The sequence below is a fragment of the Leiobunum rupestre genome, chromosome 11 (assembly GCF_980474605.1).
Source record: "Leiobunum rupestre chromosome 11, qqLeiRupe1.1.hap1, whole genome shotgun sequence".
In the NCBI taxonomy this organism is placed as follows: Eukaryota; Metazoa; Arthropoda; class Arachnida; order Opiliones; family Sclerosomatidae; genus Leiobunum; species Leiobunum rupestre.
In genome coordinates, this window is record NC_143394.1 from 30,506,612 (window position 1) to 30,518,570 (window position 11,959).

Here is an 11,959-nt window from a genome sequence, read left to right on the forward strand (position 1 = left end):
CACGAAATCAGCGCTCATCTTGGATATGAAATCCGCGCTCTGCTTTTCGCGCTCAATTGAGACACGAAATCAGCGCTCATTTGGGATATGAAATTCAAGCTCTTTTTTTCGCGCTCAATTGAGACTTGAAATCAGCGCTCTTTTGGGGTATGAAATCCGTGCTCATTTGAGACACGAAATCAGCGCTCATCTTGGATATGAAATCCGCGCTCTGTTTTTCGCGCTCAATTGAGACACGAAATCAGCGCTCATTTGGGATATGAAATTCAAGCTCTTTTTTTCGCGCTCAATTGAGACTTGAAATCAGCGCTCTTTTTTTGGTATGAAATCCGTGCTCATTTGAGACACGAAATCAGCGCTCATCTTGGATATGAAATCCGCGCTCTGCTTTTCGCGCTCAATTGAGACACGAAATCAGCGCTCATTTGGGATATGAAATTCAAGCTCTTTTTTTCGCGCTCAATTGAGACTTGAAATCAGCGCTCTTTTGAGGTATGAAATCCGTGCTCATTTGAGACACGAAATCAGCGCTCATCTTGGATATGAAATCCGCGCTCTGTTTTTCGCGCTCAATTGAGACACGAAATCAGCGCTCATTTGGGATATGAAATTCAAGCTCTTTTTTTCGCGCTCAATTGAGACTTGAAATCAGCGCTCTTTTGAGGTATGAAATCCGTGCTCATTTGAGACACGAAATCAGCGCTCATCTTGGATATGAAATCCGCGCTCTGCTTTTCGCGCTCAATTGAGACACGAAATCAGCGCTCATTTGGGATATGAAATTCAAGCTCTTTTTTTCGCGCTCAATTGAGACTTGAAATCAGCGCTCTTTTGGGGTATGAAATCCGTGCTCATTTGAGACACGAAATCAGCGCTCATCTTGGATATGAAATCCGCGCTCTGTTTTTCGCGCTCAATTGAGACACGAAATCAGCGCTCATTTGGGATATGAAATTCAAGCTCTTTTTTTCGCGCTCAATTGAGACTTGAAATCAGCGCTCTTTTGAGGTATGAAATCCGTGCTCATTTGAGACACGAAATCAGCGCTCATCTTGGATATGAAATCCGCGCTCTGCTTTTCGCGCTCAATTGAGACACGAAATCAGCGCTCATTTGGGATATGAAATTCAAGCTCTTTTTTTCGCGCTCAATTGAGACTTGAAATCAGCGCTCTTTTTTTGGTATGAAATCCGTGCTCATTTGAGACACGAAATCAGCGCTCATCTTGGATATGAAATCCGCGCTCTGTTTTTCGCGCTCAATTGAGACACGAAATCAGTGCTCATTTGGGATATGAAGTCCGCGCTCTTGTTTACTAACGTGTAATTAGTTTGGATCTGTGTGGAATTTGTTTTGAACGGATGCGGAATTAGTTTGGATCTGATGTGGAATTAGTTTTGAACGTATGTGGAATTAGTTTTGAACGTATGTGGAATTAGTTTGGAACTGGTATGTAATTAGTTTGGAACTGGTATGGAATTAGTTTGGAACTGATGTGGAATAAGTTTCGAACTAGTGTGGAATTAGTTTAGAACTAGTGTGGAATTAGCTTTGAGCTGATGTGGAATAAGTTTGGAACTGATGTGGAATTAGTTTGTAAATGATGTGGAATTAGTTTGTAAATGATGTGGAATTAGTTTGGAACTGGTATGGAATTAGTTTGGAACTGATGTGGAATTAGTTTGGAACTGGTATGGAATTAGTTTGGAACTGATGTGGAATTAGTTTGGAACTGGTATGGAATTAGTTTGGAACTGGTGTGGAATTAGTTTTGAACTAGTGTGGAATTAGCTTTGAACTAGTGTGGAATTAGCTTTGAACTGATGTGGAATAAGTTTGGAACTGATGTGTAATAAGTTTGGAACTGATGTGGAATTAGTTTGAAACTGGCGTGGAATTAGTTGGTAATTGATGTGGAATTAGTTTCGGACTGATGTGAAATTAATTTTGGACTGATGTGGAATTAGGTTTGAACTGATATGTAAATAATGTTGAACTGATATGAAAGTAATTTTGAACTGATATGTAAATAATTTTGAACTGATATGAAAGTAATTTTGAACTGTTGTAAAAATAATTTTACACTTATTGCAAAACTTTATTTTGAACTGATATGGAATGAGTTTTGAAATAATGTGGAATCAGTTTTGAACTGATGTGGAATTAATTTTGAAGTATTATGGAATTATTTTTGAAATAATGTGGAATTAGTTTTGAACTGATGTGAAAGTAATTTTGAATTGATGTTGAATTAATTTTTAACTGATGTGGAATTAGTTTTGAACTGATATGGAATTAATTTTGAACTAATGTGGAATTAGTTTTGAACTGATGTGGAATTAGGTTTGAGCTGATATGGAATGAATTTTTAACTGATGTTGAATTAATTTTGAAGTATTATAGAATTAATTTTGAAGTAATGTGGATTTAGTTTTGAACTGATGTGGAATTAATTTTGAACTGGTGTAGAATTAGTTTTCACAGGACACACCTTACATTAAATTTGCTATCTAACATGATGATAAAGTAAGAATTTTCCGAGGTAAAGTCATTGAGTCATTGACGGTAAAATTCTATTATAAGTAACATAATAGACAGAGTATGACCAAGAACGTATTTAATTATGCTTAAGGAGAATGACTTTGTTTCCATTATATCAACAAACACCAAATAAACTGTAACTCGCAGGTCCTGGCTCTCGGATATATTACTATTTGACGATTTCCTTGTAGATGTTTTATTGAAGCGTCTATTGGGTCTGATTTGGTTTTTGGTTGTGGAGGAGGAGTTTACAGCTAGAGAATGCGGTGGATTGTTAGCTACGACCAAAATTGTCTATACGTATCAATTTTCCCTTAGTATAAAGAAAATAAGAAATACATACTTTTGCTTAATGATAGTCTGGTTCGTCAATAATAACATAAGTTCTAGCCTGGGTAAGGACTGACATCGGTTGTCTTTGGAACTGTCAAGTAACGATCAGTGGCGTAGCTAGGGGGTTGGCGGGGGTGGTCCGCCCCGTATGCCACCCGTTTGGGCGTGATTTGGGGGTGACACCCAACCGTGAAAAAAATAAAAACTTACACAAACTATATACTAGTAAGTAGCATATTATTACATCCGCCCCATGCTAGCTACGCCACTGGTAACGATGCCATCAAACAAGTGCAGCAGTAATCTTACAAACAAGGACGTGGCGGGTTTGCGGTTCCTAAACTTCCAATTCGCTTTGCACCAGACTATCATTAACCGAAATCGTTCAGTAACATACTTATTTTTATAACGTCATTTATGGAAATAGAAACAAACTAAATGTTTATCGACCATATTTGAATAAAAATTAAACATCGGTACTTCAACAAAATGGATGATACACGATTGAAGTTAAACGAAACTCCGAGATACTGTACCCGCCACGAAAACATATTTTAAAGTTCAAATACGGTCGTTTAACTCTAGTTTGTTGTTATTATTTTCCACTCCATTGAAATAGGCCGTTCCGTAACGCAGTTCCAGAATAGGGATAATAGGACTTTGTACGCTTTTGAAAGACAATTTTGTCTCGAACCATTTTCTTTAGGGAAATAATCTCGAAATATCGAAATTCGAAAAGTTGCGCAAATTCTCCGTTTGTCGAAATTGCCTTTGGGAAGTCTGCTTGACCGAGATTTTCGATCTTTTTTCCGTTATTGAAGTTTTTTAAAAGTGATATACTCGTATGGGACTGAGATGGGTGAAGTATTTCTCTATACGCGCCTGAAACTTAAGCCCTTCCTCGACCCCTGAGATTACCCATATTTTCTTTCATTGAAAATCCACGATCCTTATCCACCCAACATCCCAAAATGAATATGAAGAAATAAGAAATGAGAAACAAGAATATCAAATTTGGTCTTTTGGGGCCTTTGCATGGGGTCTATTTTATTCGTAATTAGGAATATTATTACGATATTCTTGTACGTGGCCATTTGATATTAAGGTTCAATTTTAGAGGCCAAGGCTGCGTGGCATTGGATTACATCCAAATATTGTATAAGTAAACTTAAGTTAGAAATTTATTGAATCAATACTATTTTTTCCGTTTGCAACCTGACTTAGTGATTATTGCAAGGTTTCGTTTGTCAAATTTATCTCTCAACATTGCCAGGTTATAAAGATAATATTACAAAATATTTCCAATTCAGTTTAAAAATAATGGTTATTGGAAAATACTAGTTTGGCATTGATCCATACGCCATTTTAAATTTATCCTACAACAGCAGAGGGGTGGTTTAACCTGACGTGTATAACTTCTACATTAATTTTGATCGTTTCTCAAAAATAGCCCTTTTTACTCTCGATGAATCGATATTTATCTCGATCGATTTTGCAAAACCTTAGTTACTATTATTTTGGCATTCGCGTTTCCAATTGACAAAAAACATTAGGGAGGTAACAGATATCAACTACACCTACTTCAGTTATAGTTTAAAGAATAATACACCTGTACCTATTTGATGCTATTAGAATCCGATTTTTAATTACCACAGATGGTGCCAACTATTTCAAAGGTAAATATTTTAAATTATTTCAAAATTGCCCATTTTATTTTTATGATTAAATTTAATTAAGTTGAATTTTATTTTTAAAGCATCGCTTAAAATAGTGTTCGAAATGTTTTTAATATTAAATAAATATTTATACCCTTCAAGCCAAAAGCTTAAATTGGCGAATCTATAAGGGTATCACTCTAAATGTCTAGTTCCCCCGTAAGCAATTTGTGAATTGGTCTATCCCAGTAAAACTAGTGTTTATTTAGCGAGTACGTAACGGACCCTGACTACAAAGGCAAGCGATCCAATTTTCAAACGAAAAAAAAAGATAACGATATCAGTTTCTATCTCTCATCAACAAACGCAAACTTTGGGCGGTTCTATATAATTCATAAACTCAATCCAAACGCCAGTTTTCCGATAGTCGGCCCCAAAAAATTACGCGGCACTCTTGAATTTTTAAAGCAAATATTATTGAGTTTTTTCTCGACGTATACATAAACCGTATAAGAAAGTTTCATTAAATTATCTATGAAATTAAATCCGATAAATGTATTAAAATTATTTTATGTATACCAAATATATTTCTTTTTAAATGGCTAAAAAATGTGCTGTTGATTTTTTCAACTGCAAACCGAATGGTTCGAGACAAGCTAGATTTAGAAGTAAAAGGCGAGAAAATTGAAATTTAACGTTACTTTGAGAACGTTAGCATTTCGTAGACCCCAGAGGTTTCTATATTTTATTCTACGGCGTCTGCAAAATGTGACCGATACCATCAACTATTCATATATTCGAGAAACAGTGTGGCTTCTGGCACTACTCTTTTTTTTACGTCCCCTTTCCGGTTTTTTCTCGGATTTTTACATTTATTTTGGAAATGGGTGTTCTATAGTTAGAAGGTTATTCCGCCGCTCTTCAACAGGTAGGCTTTGCGGGCCAGTTGCCGATGTCCTATTGGGATTTCTCCCGCGTTAGATTGAATAAAATCCCGGTTGATTTACGCGATACCTTCCCGTACCTCATGTTTTTATTTACGAGAAAAGCTGGTTTACTTTGTTGCTCGTATGTATATTAGACAACGGAAAATTCTGAAATATCGATTAAAGTTTTTACTCCCATTTTCTGCGTTTACATTTATAACGGATAATTTTATGTATAGTTTTAATAAAAATATTTCGATACATTTCTCAAATTGTAAGACTGGTACTTCAAGTTGAAATTAACTTTCTAAGGGTCAGTTCACACGAGCCAACATTTTTTTCAATTTGTCGGTGAACACATTTTGCGACTCAGGTTTGTAGAAACAGGTTGCATTTGTGACCAAGCGAGTTTTATCGTATTAAGTTTTATCGTATTTAGTAGTATTTCTTACAAAAATACATCTACTACTGTTCAATGCCAATTAACATTAATGTCAATAGTCATATTTTAATGTAGTTTTGTTTAATAAAAAGGATTTGCACGTCTATTATTAAAACAGGGGCGAAACGTATGGTCGTACGTACAAATCATTTAATTTTTTTTTACTTTTTTACTTTTTTTCAATAGTGTCCCCCCCCCCTGAACCAAATCCTGGCTACGCCACTGTATTAAAATTAAATATTGGGCACAGAAACCGGTCGTTGTTTAAAACTTGTCAAACCGAAGCATTTCTGTGTCCGATTAGTTGTGGAAATATTTAATTATTTCACACGGAGCAACTCGGTTTGCAGGCCATGTTAGCCAACAATGTTTTTGCAACAATTATCACTCGTGTGAATGGACTTTTAGTGGTAAAACTATTTTAACAGTAAGGGATTTATTTTGATTTACAATCTAAGTTTGGTATTTTAAAACTTTGACGAACGCTAGGATGAAAACCCCCGTGAAATCGGCCCCTTTAACAGTGTGAGGTGGCAGTAGGCGACAGAAACATTGAAACAATAGTACGTTTTACTCGAGACATGCTGTGTAGTTAGTGTTTGGTAGGAGGGGTGTACGATGTGTATTTGAGCGTGCTATATAACCGTGAAAGTGTATTATGAATTATGAAGCGAGAGGTTTACTTGTTTGATGGTCGTGGTGACGAGAGTGAAACATAGTTTGGCAGGGACTACTTACTTTCATCCTCGTACAGGCTGGGAGCCGCTGCCAGTTCTTGCAGCACCAGGAACAAGCAGAGGGTGGCGGCTAAGACTTTTAACATGGCTGGTGTCATGGCTGATTGATTTACAACTGCGCTTTCTTCTTAGCGGGCTACAAAATAAGAGAAATTTATCAGTTATCATTGAGAAGGATACTCTAAAACCTAGGAGCAACAAACACAACACCCCACGCAAGGAGAACGCAGCCCGTCAAAAGTCGTTCATTTTCTCGCGTACAGTTTTCATTGGTTAGACGCTTTAGCGCCTGCTGCCGTCGGAAAGGGAAAATTCAGAATTGTCTTCCTCCTTTCCGTAAAACGTTCAGCGTAAAGGCTAATCCAATGAAATTTGTACGCAACATTACGTTAGCGTGTTTAAAGGCTAGCTGCGTTCTCCTTGCGTTTGTTGTTCCTAGCTAAAACTAACCGCTATATACTCTAGTAATTAAAGTCATTAATTTTTACGATTGATTATCGAATTTCACATTTACGCCACCATAATTAACAGAAGCTAAGGGTGATTGGCGTTAGTTACGTTAAAAACAAATCTTAGTGCCTATTAGCGGACGATAGTCCCTTTAATTGGTAACGGTTCAGCTTGTGTTTTAAAACGAATGACGATCATTATTTTGGAATGGTTGGTAACGTCTAACTAAACCCGAGGGAATTATAGTCGTTAGAGTAGAGATAAATTTAATGCCAACAGGATTTTAAACCGAAATCTTACGAAACCGGCGAACAATTTATCAACGTTTCTTAATTGTGGCGCGTGCTCTTTTTCCCGCCATTTTAAGACCTTTTTTTTCCTCAAATTCAATAAATCTTCTTTGTGTAATTTTTCTAGACTGCGTATACTGGATCTGGTCAGTCTTACAAGTCGCGTTTGGGAGGGACTTAAATGAAAAATAAAACAGGTGACCCAGCGCAGCGGCTAAAAACTGAAAACACAAAGAAGAAGAAGAAAACGAGCTAAGAGGCAACTAGTGAAAATGAGATATATAATTGCCAGTGTCTACTTCAATTGCTTCCTCCAAGAGTGGATACGATCAAAAAAATTAAGAGAAACTCGAGTCTTAAATCCAACGACTATCGCTAGGGACCGGGCAAAGGTAGTTGGACGACGTATCCCGTACCTCATACGCGCCGTTAATCGTAGCGCCTCTTAAGTCCGTCAATTCCAAGAGTCTCGAGACTCGCTAAGTGTCGCGGAAACAAGCTTGAAACTGTTATAGCGGGGTCCGTTTTTCCTTGACTTCGAAGTATCATTAGGGCGAAACACGCGATTCATTGGGGAATGCCTTCATTCCCTCGGTCACCCCATCTTTTTTGCCGTTAGATGTCGCGATGAGAGGCGAATAAGGGCTCGAGAGGAATGTTGTACAAGTGCCTCGAAAAAAACATACAGGGGTTGGGAAGGGTTGGGACTCCTCTCATTTGACGAGGGCCTTGATTGCGTTTGATTAAAAGAACAAGGTGTGTCACGGGCGAGAGGTCAGAACCCTTTTTCGTTATTTGTCCAATGCACGATACCTAGATGAGTGAATTTGGCACCGTTATTAAATGGGAGGATTTTTCATTTATGTAGAGTCATTACGGTTGGTTTTGATACCCATATCTTTACACGTGAGTTCAAGGGCGGTGCCAGTATTTTTTGGTCGGATAGGCCAAGTGTAAGAGCAGCCCCCAAAATAGATTTTTGGTATTCTATTCTATTTCCAAATAAATAGAATTCTTTAAATTTCATACTACAAATGTCCATTTTTAAGTTCCCTGTTATAAATTTCTGTAGAGTTTTAAACAAAATTTAAAAAATAACCTACAAAGAGTTTTTAAGTTATTATGGTTGGATGTAGTTTTTGCAGGGTCTTATTTCGTTCATTAAACATTTTTGGTTCATTTGCACCAAAAAACAGGGCCTAGAATTACTGAGACTTATCGAGTTAGTAAATTAAATAATTTTAGTTAAATTTCGACTTCATAAATTTATTCATAACATTCGTTAGCGTCTAAATAATTTGCCAATCCGGATCATTTCGAAAACCATCCTCATAGACTTCCGGCAAAAATGAAGAATGGACTAAAATATTGTAAATTATGACCGAACACCAATGCTTTGCGGAAAGAACGCTTTTACAGGCGTAAGTACGCGATATTACGCCTGTTATCGCTCTTCGCGTAAACATTCTTAAGTTTCTTAAGAACTTCAAACATCTGTCAAGTCGTTAATCGCTTTGCTAATTGCCACACATTAACTTAATGAAGAGCGTGATCCTATCAAGTACTCGAATTTCAGGCATTTCGAGGCCTGACTCGCTTGTTTTGGGAACTCCGATTAGTTTTTGATGTTTTGGCTGAAGGGCTCGGCCTCTTAAACATCGCTAGATATCGGAGGGGGGGGGCGAACTTAATGGAACGTGGGCAGTCGTAAATATTTCTGGCCATTTTATGGGAGGTTTTTGCCAAAAGACTGTAATGTTTCCCGCGAGAAATCTAAAATAAGGAGTAAATATATACGGCTCACTGCTAGATTCACTCTTCGCCGCAGTTTATTTGAATTCGCCCTGTTCTTTGGTCCCGTTCAAATTTGTCGAGCATAATTTATTTCGAAGAAAATTATGTAAAACGCAATTGACTTGTTTGCTTAGAGTTATACTTGACGAAAATGGTTTGTTTGCTTTTAAGAAATTTTTGTAAAATAAAATGGATGTTTGCTTCTTAACTAGTATTTTTTAAACCAAAATTAGTTTGTTTGCGTCTTAGTATTTTTTAAATTGGATTGTATGCTTCTTAGAAATTTTTGAAATCAAAATTAATTTGTCTGATTCTTAGTAATTTTTGAAATAAAAATAGATTAGTATTTTTTTTAATTGGTTGGTTTGCTTCTTGGTATATTTTTAAAATCCCAATTGGATTATATGCTTCTTTGTAATTTTGAAATCAAAATAAATTGTTTGCTTATTAGTATTTTTTTTTTAAATTGGTTGGTTTGCTTCTTAGTATTTTTAAAAATCCCAATTGAATTGTATGCTTCTTAGTTTTTTTTTAAATTGGTTAGTTTGCTTCTTAGTATTTTTTATATTTGGTTGGTTTGCTTCTTAATATTTTTTAAAATCAAAATTAGATTGTCTGCTTCTTTGAATTTTTTTAATAAAAATTAATTGATCGGTTTAGTAATTTTTAAAATCAAAATTGTATTGTTTGCTTTTTATTTATTTTTTAAATAAAATGGTTTATTTTGACTTTTGCACTTTACATTTTTCGTGTTCTTAAAAATTTCGAAAACTCTACTTCCGTAGTAAAATACTAGACATCAAACTTTACTCTTAAAATATAAGGCTTTTTTTAGTAATTTAAACACTGCAGTCAATAATCTCACATAAGTCTCTAATGTCAAAGTTGATTGTGTTAGTGCATGAAACGGCTACGGAGAACGTGTGGAGCAAATCAATTTGGCTATACGATTCATTTTATGACGTTTATTTCGTTGTCTAAGCCTCATCATAACGCCAATAGGGTATTTTCAATTACTCTTTACATTTAAAATGGAATGTCGATAATATAGAGCGCTCCCATTCGTTGTCGTTAGACGTTTAATACCCGAGATTAATCTCTCTAATAACAATCAGCGAAGTTATAGAACCACCGTTTTTCAATATTTCGTGCTACGAGGCAATTATCTTGTGTATTCTTATTTATACAATAATCCATATATTTTATCGTTTTACGCACGTATTGTTTAGACTCCCACGTGTCCTGTACGTCACAGAATACGGAAAATTGTAATTATAATATTCTATTCTATATAAAAGATACTTTACGAATGCATTTTAAGGTAGTTAGTAACCGTGATATTTTAGAGATAAATCTAAAAGTATTAAAATTTTAAATAGATATAGCAAAATTATTAATTTTATAGCTTGTAAAACGTGATACTGACTTAAAATATATTTAATCATTATTTCAAATTTAATCAGGCAACTTATCTGATTTTAAAAACTAATAAATTAAATATTTTAAACTAATATCGATGAGGGTATTTCTGTATTTGAAAGTAACGTTTCTAAAAACTGGTCAATTTTGGCCAAATATCCGCGTGAGCCAACGTCCGTATGGCGTGTCTAAGCTGACCACTTATGAACGTTAAAATTTCATTTTGAAACCGCGAAACCAATACCGTACCTCCTTTTTACCGTCAGCCTAAAATAAACCGTTTAACATCAATTTTATATTACGTCGATCTTATGGTCTTGGAAACATTCTAGTTTCTTATAGGAAATGATTTTTTTTTCCTTTTCCGCCTAACTACAATATTCTCGAAAAAATCTGGGTTTTGCGAGATCGAAGCAAATAAGAGACTACGTAACGATAAGTCTCCGTAATCGTTCTAACCAGCTGCTTTTTGAAATTTAACGCGAAAAAATACGCCTTGATCGCGATAAGTGTATTAATCTATTGATTTTTATCGGATTATTCGCGGTACTTAAACGAATTATAGCGACGTAAAAGTCGACATCTATTTTAAAATAGCGCTAAACGAAATCACAAAGTTAGTCAAACTTACTTAAGATTCGCTGTTTTCAGTCGTTTCTGGCGAGGGGACTGTTTAATAAAGTACGTTAAAGTTAAACTGTATATTTTTCTAAGTGTCGGGACAGTTTAGGCGTTGAAAAACTGCGAGTTGATCTGTTTGGAAGTCAATTTTCCGTCTCTGATTCGGCGTGCTGGATTCCCGAAATGAGTGTTTCGTTTGGAATTTGGTCCTCTTGTGTTCGACGTAGTGCCGGGTAGCCAACTTTATATACGACGATGGCTGATCGTTTTCGACTCCCCCGCGTGGCCACTCCTCCTCGCCGGTGACGTCAGACTACGTAACGACACCTGTAGGCTAACGGAACTCGAGTGGTGGGAACCGTTCCGTCTCCCAGATCGGATCTTCGCCGGAGTTTTGGCCGCGCCACGGAGAAAAGTTACTAGAGCTGCCGATTTCGGCTCAATATCGGAGCGTTTTCCCACGGAGAGGAGACTTTTTGGGGGGCTATTGTCAATTGCTGTTTCCTATAATTGATTCTCGATTATGCGGCGCTGCTTTGCTTTTATTCCTCTCGAAGAAAAAAGCGCGGTGCTACTTGACGATCAAATTTATTTTACGTAGTACAGACAAAGGCTAAAGCTTAGTTTCTACAAGTGCGCGTAATAACGTATTTTTCTTCACGCGTGTGAAAGTTTTTGTACATCCCAAATCTCAGAGTGGTGCCGTTACCAAAAATTAGTCTTAGTTTCCACTTGCACGCGTCAAAATGTT

General features: G+C 36.2%; 1 protein-coding gene across 2 annotated transcripts in view; it reads right to left on the bottom strand.

Moving 5' to 3' along the window:
• Positions 1–11,436, bottom strand: part of sNPF (short neuropeptide F precursor) — a 50,228-nt gene extending 38,792 nt beyond the window's left edge. For both annotated transcript variants that reach the window (XM_090163994.1, XM_090163995.1), the window contains exons 1-2: positions 11,219–11,436; positions 6,636–6,770 (exon numbers count right to left, since the gene is read on the bottom strand). In XM_090163994.1, the coding sequence (XP_090020120.1) occupies positions 6,636–6,732 (97 nt within the window). In that variant the 5' untranslated portion in view covers positions 6,733–6,770; positions 11,219–11,436. The remainder of the gene's footprint in view (positions 1–6,635; positions 6,771–11,218) is intronic.
• Positions 11,437–11,959: the final 523 nt, after the last annotated feature.